This window comes from Gekko japonicus, unplaced genomic scaffold (assembly GCF_001447785.1).
Source record: "Gekko japonicus isolate JY-2015 unplaced genomic scaffold, Gekko_japonicus_V1.1 scaffold1326, whole genome shotgun sequence".
Lineage (NCBI taxonomy): Eukaryota > Metazoa > Chordata > Lepidosauria > Squamata > Gekkonidae > Gekko > Gekko japonicus.
Window position 1 is genome coordinate 52,480 of NW_015176012.1, and position 6,000 is coordinate 58,479.

Consider the following 6,000-nt stretch of genomic DNA (forward strand, 5'->3'; position numbering starts at 1 on the left):
ACCCTGACCCAAGCACAAGGCAATGGCTTTGTGGGAATGCCTTTCCTTTCTAGGAGAGGGCCTGAATCCTCGGTCTGTGGGCTAGAGCAGAAGGTAACCCCTTTAGGGCTGCTGCGGCATCAAGTGTTGTCATGTATGCATGACAGAACCAGCCCAGAGTTTCTGTATTGCCCAGCATCACCCCAACCGCCCCCTGTCTCTCAGTGGAATCCTGACAGTTTTGTCCCATATTCAGCTGCCCACTGGTGGTCAAGGGAAGAGGGCGTGCTCTTGTGAGCAGATTCTCATTGAACCCCATTCCCCTTCTTCTGCTTCAACAGAGTCCGTTTCTGCTCTAGAAGGGGTGAAAGCGCATTGATGTGATAACAGCAGAGCCAGTTCTTGTCTTCCCAAGAAAGGCTGTGGGCAGGGCTCCGGCCAGGTCTGAGGACATCTCCTTCAAAGCGACCCCAGCCGCCCTGTGTCTCAGTGAAATCCTGACAGTTTTGTCCCATATTCAGCTGCCCACTGTCAAGAGTGTGGTGGTCAAGGGAAGAGGGTGTGCTCTTGTGAGCAGATTCTCATTGAACCCCATTCTGTTCAATGCTCTAGAAGTTTCTGCTCTAGAAGGGGTGAAAGCGCGTTGATGTGATAACAGCAGAGCCAGTTCTTGTCTTCCCAAGAAAGGCTGTGGGCAGGGCTCCGGCCAGGTCTGAGGACATCTCCTTCAAAGCGGAAGGTGACCCTTGAGTGTCCAAGGACAAGGCTGGCCCCTTCGGCACCCCTGGTCTGTAGACCTGCCTTTCAAGGCTGAGTGCTTCCCCTTCCAGATTGGGCAACAGACCGTGCGTCTGGACCCCCAACTAACAGGACATCTGCACCCAGTGTTCGTGTATTCATTCTCACCCGGCCCGTTACCGTCGCCAGGCACCTGTTTAGCACACCCAGCCCTCTCTGTCTTACTCTGACAAAAGAGAAGAAATCTGGGTGTCGTCAGAAAATCAGTAATTGACTCCAGATCCCCTGGTTGACTGTCCCTGCTGATGGTACCATGTAGGGATTAAAAATAAAGGCTGTATGATCAGCAGGTATGCCTTGTGTTGGTCCTCCATCAGTGCTCCTCGCTGTCATCCATGTGACTTCACTGCCTGAAGTTGCCCTGGATTCCTTGGGGACCAGCTTGTCTTCTTCCTGTTCCAGAAATCAACTAGGGCTTCATCAGAACTGTCCACTGTGAGGTCTGACCCTGGCAAATACTTGGACGGGAGACCTCCTCGGAAGACCAGCAGTCGGGAGGCGGGGGCAGGCCTTATTCAGCCACCTCTCTGAATATCCTTCAGTCCCCCATTAGGGGTCAGTCACCAGAGGTCGCCATGACTTCCAGGTGCTCATGCGCGCACGCGCACACACACAAAAAAATACAAAAAAATACCAAAGAAAAGAACTGTCCACTGTGGAAATCCTACAAAGGTTGTGTGGAAATCATTAGGATCCAGCTGTCTCCAAGAGCAAACCAATGTAGCTGGTCTCCCAGCTTTTCATCAGCCTATGCCTCACTATATAGTGGGGGAATTGAAATGTTCTCTGTCTCTGAATCACAGTCTCCGTGCCCAGTGGAGAGTACCAGGCCAATCTGATCCGCTGTACATGTGGGGCCAGGGATACTTTGGGACAGCCCCGGTGGTGGTTGTAAAACCACCTATTCCAGAGCTGCCCCAGACAGGGCCGTGGAACCCCGTAGAGGCCAGGCAACCTGAACCTCTCCAACCCCAGAGCCAAGCTTATGCGCAGTGTCTCAGGGTGGCTGTCAGGCAGTGTTCTGTCCCTGACACACACTCCAAGCAAGGGTCCTGCTGGCCGAGGAACCCGGCAAAAGCGGTCGGGTGTCTTTAGGCTGGGGCTGCACAGCTCGGGGGGGGGCAGGGGGGAACACCAGGGATCTCGAGTGGGCTGCTCCCTTCTGGGCCTGATGGCTCCCAGTCGTTTTGACCTTTGGCAGCTGCAGCTTCAGAAGAAAGACTCCTCTGCCGCCAACTTGTCGCCCCAGGAGGTGTGTTGCTCTGCGGTGCCCTCTCCCTCTCTCCTTCCTGGGGACTCAAAGGGCCTTCTGCTCGTCGCACTCTAGGCCTTCTTTTAAGCTGAAGGCCTCAGATCTCTCTCCCCACCTGGATGGTCTAATTGGGTTCCTCTTCCTCTGGCTTGGCGCACCCTCCCCCATCTAGAGCCTAGCTTTTGCTTGCCGTGCTAGTGGAACGGTTGATATGCTGGGATTGTGAAAAGTGTGGCACAGTCCTCTTTGCCTCCTCGTCCTGCCGCGCGTGTCTCTCAGGACCCCGTCCTCTTCCTGAAGTGCCCCCGTTGGCCTCTCCGCTGTTTTCTGGGTCTCCCTGGACAGAGATGCTGGCCCTTTAAGTAGCAGCTGCCTTCATTTCCCCAGGTCTCTATGCCTGCAAGGGAGGCTGCAATAGCCCTTGTCTGGTGTACGTCAGTTTCAATCAGAAGATCCTCATCTATTGGGATGTCCAGTTGGAGAGGATGGAATCCACAAATCTGCTGAAGATCCTGGAGAGCAATTCTGAATACACAGAACTCCTGCAGCAGCTGGGCGTGGGTGAGTGACACATCCCGTATGACCAGGTAGCAGAGGTGTGGGGGTGCTTTAATACACCCCCACACTAAGGTGTATAAAATGTTTTTTGTCAGAACTGGATTGTTAAAATATGTAGCGAATGGGGGTGCCCAGGTCATCCTATACGAATGGGCCTGCTTTTTAATACCTGCTGTGCCATTGGTCTGGAGGCCGTCCGTGTGCCTTGGAAATCCTCTGGGGTGTCAGACCAGGGCGCTGGAAGGGACGCCTGCTGCCCCCTTGGGAGCCTTTGCCTCAGTTGCCAGCCGAGGCCCCTGTTCTGTCTCCCGGCCTACGGGGGGAGGTGGGTTAGCAACCACGGACGGTCTTTCCTGTTAGGCATTCCTTCCCTTTTGCGGCTTCAGCGGGTGCTCTGCCCATTGTACTGGGGCTGCCTGTAGAGTACCGGATCCAGTTCAAGGTTTTCGTGCTGAATGTTAAAGCCCTTTGCGGCCAGGGGCCCCTGTGCACCTCAGGTGGCCACACCTCTCTTCCTGGATCAGCCCTGCAGAGCGTTGCGCTCCCCACTGACCAACACTTTCTAGCCTTTTCAGCCCAGGGCCCAGCCTGGTGGAACAAGATCAGGGCCCTGCGGGGGATGTGTTGCAATTCCACAGGGCCTGTGAAACGGAGCTGTTCCGCATGGCTTGTCGTTGAGGCAGTGGGGGGTGCCCAAATTCCACCCTTTGGCCTCCCCTGCTGGCAGCCCGGACCTAGTGATTAGCGGCTTGACATCCCACAACACTGCCCAGGAAGTCCCCACTTGAGCGTTGTCATTGAGCTAATTTTATAACAGCTCTTTTTAGTGTGAAGTTTTAAATTTTAAAAATTATCTTTTGTACTTCATACACTGTTCTCTGTCATGACATCATGCGACCTTGTAAGCTGCCCTGAGCTCACTTAAAGGGGGATATAAGTCGAAGAAATAGAAAATAAAATAAAATTGTTTACTGCCCGGCATTGGTTTTGGATACTTCCCCTGCTGTTTTTATAATATGACCAATATTTTGATTATAGAATTATATCATGAGACAGTTGGAAGGGACCAGACAGGCCATCCAGTCCCGCCCCCCTGCTCCGTGCAGGAACAGCCCGAGAGCATCCCTGACAAGCGTCTGTCCAGCCGCTACTTAGAGACTCCCCAGGGAGGGGGAGCTCAGCACCTCCCCAGGCAGCCCATTCCACTGTCGCACAACTCTGACTGTCAAACAGTTTTTCCTTCCCGCCCTTACTTGAAACCCTTTCTTGCGAGTCCTCTCCTCTGCTGCCAACAGGAACAGCTCCCTGCCCTCCTCAAAGGGACACAGCCCTTCCAAGGCTTAAAGAGAGCAATTACTTGCTGCTTAAATATTAAATAATGCTGTCTTATGTTACAGTTTTTATCCTTACTGATGTATCGGATAGCGATTTTGTCCTCAGCCCCCTTGGCCATTTTTGTCTGAGCACATATTACCTAACTCTTGTAGCCACATCATATTCCAGCTATACATAGACTTTACCCTTGTCAGTGGATTGAGCATGCATTTGGTTGCCCAGGAAAACTAACAGCTGCCTTTGTTCACAAAAAGAATTTTCCCTGAGGGGCCTGCAAAAAGTCACTTCTTGAATATGGGCGACCTTCTGAATCCAACCTGATCATTACCAGAACTGTTGCCATGTTTTAATAAGACAGGTCATAGTATGCAAAAGGTTATCCCAGCGACATATATTTTAGGTGCTCTCATGATGAGCAGAAAGCAGGCAGATTCTTAAATACATTCGTATGGCGACAAAACCTGTCATTAGTGGTAATATGTGTGCCTTTCTTTCATAGCTGGAGATGATGTTTCCGCTGTCAAAGATCTGATTCACAAGACCCTCTACTTACCGGAACATCAGTCACGTGTCCCTCGTCAGCCGAGGCGTTGGGGCAGAACAGACTCCTCCAAGTGCCGCACAGACATCCAAGGAGCCATCTGAGCCAGCGGCACTGTTGCTCCTCGCCGTGTTGGCGCGGTCTGCCTGCCGCTGCCCGTTTTGCCCATGGGGCCATTTTAAAAGGCTGGCTGAGCAGCATTCGGCAGGCCGGGGCAAAGGACTGGGGCCACCGGATGAGGAGTGCCTCCCGCCCTCTTCTCAGGGTCGCCATCATTTGCATTCACTCCTCATTGGACACTCACCCCTTTGCCCAAAAATTGGAATTGTAAAACTTGAAGAGTACAAAAAGGAAAGTAATTAATGCACAGAACTCGTTATGTGTCCAAAAGTGCTGACGCAAAAGGGGAAAGACAAGCAGATGGTAAAAATTGAAATTCATATTCTAACTAAAGAACTTAAAATTTGAAAAACAGTGGAGTTGAAAAGGGTGCAGAGAGTTCTCGGGGCTCCTCTTCCGAGGGGGGTGGGGTGGCCTGTTGAGGCTTCTGTTGACGTGCCGGGGAAGGATTGGGGCCCAGAGCACACTATGAAGGGATCACAATCCTGATTGAAGAGTCGTTTTGAAGAATCCAATCCACACTCTGAACTATGCCCGCATTTATGAGCATGGTCCCATCCAGCAGCTCCTGGTACAGAATAAAAGGGGAAGTGCTGGGGAGGGATCCCCGGGGGGGGGGCCCTTTGTGCCATGATAGGAATGAGATTCCTTGTGTTTTTGTGTGTTTATGAATCCCAAGTGCGGGAAAGCTGAATTGGAAATGCCAGTGATGGGGAAACATTGTGTAGTATTGTGGTGCAACGAAGCTGGATTGTTACTTGTGAAAAGAAAATGCAGACCAAAGGGAGTGGGTCGGCACATTTGTATTTGATGTTTTAAAATAAAAAAATTAAAAAGTGTGATTTGCAAGAGGCTCCGATTCTGAGCCACACGGACTGGTTGCTGCATGAGCAGCATTGAGCTATACCTGTCCTCTGCCACACTTTCTTTAAGGCTCAGTAACTTTACCTTGAATAGGCATGTTTCTGATGGATCTGCCAGGGCATTTGGGGGGGGGGGGGGGGAATCACACCAGCTCTACTCTTCTGGTTTCTTCCCTTGGCTGTGTTACAGTTACCAATACATGCTCTGGGTGAGAATCAGGCCAGAGATTCCATTCTCTTGAATTACATTTAGGTTTTATGTTATGGTCTTAATGAACTAACTTCTGTTTCCATCAGAATGACGGGGGGGGAAGGTACATTGGTTGACAGAGCACACCCAAGGAGTGCTTGTGAATGGTTCCTCATCCTCTTGGAGAGGAGTGACAAGTGGAGTGCCTCAAGGATAAATGATTTGGATGAAGGGAAAAGAGGGGATGCTTATTAAATTTGCAGATGATACTAAACTGGGAGGGGTAGCAAATACGGTAGAAGACAGAGTCAGGATACAGGATGATCTTGACAGACTGGAAAACTGGGCTAAAACAAATAAAATG

The 6,000-nt window shown here is 51.3% G+C and overlaps 1 protein-coding gene across 1 annotated transcript in view; it reads left to right on the top strand.

Moving 5' to 3' along the window:
- ITFG2 (integrin alpha FG-GAP repeat containing 2) overlaps positions 1-5,436 on the top strand; it is a 39,791-nt gene extending 34,355 nt beyond the window's left edge. Inside the window, exons 11-12 of the mRNA XM_015426537.1 lie at positions 2,417-2,590; positions 4,422-5,436. Of these exons, the coding sequence (XP_015282023.1) occupies positions 2,417-2,590; positions 4,422-4,567 (320 nt within the window). The 3' untranslated portion in view covers positions 4,568-5,436. The remainder of the gene's footprint in view (positions 1-2,416; positions 2,591-4,421) is intronic.
- Positions 5,437-6,000: the final 564 nt, after the last annotated feature.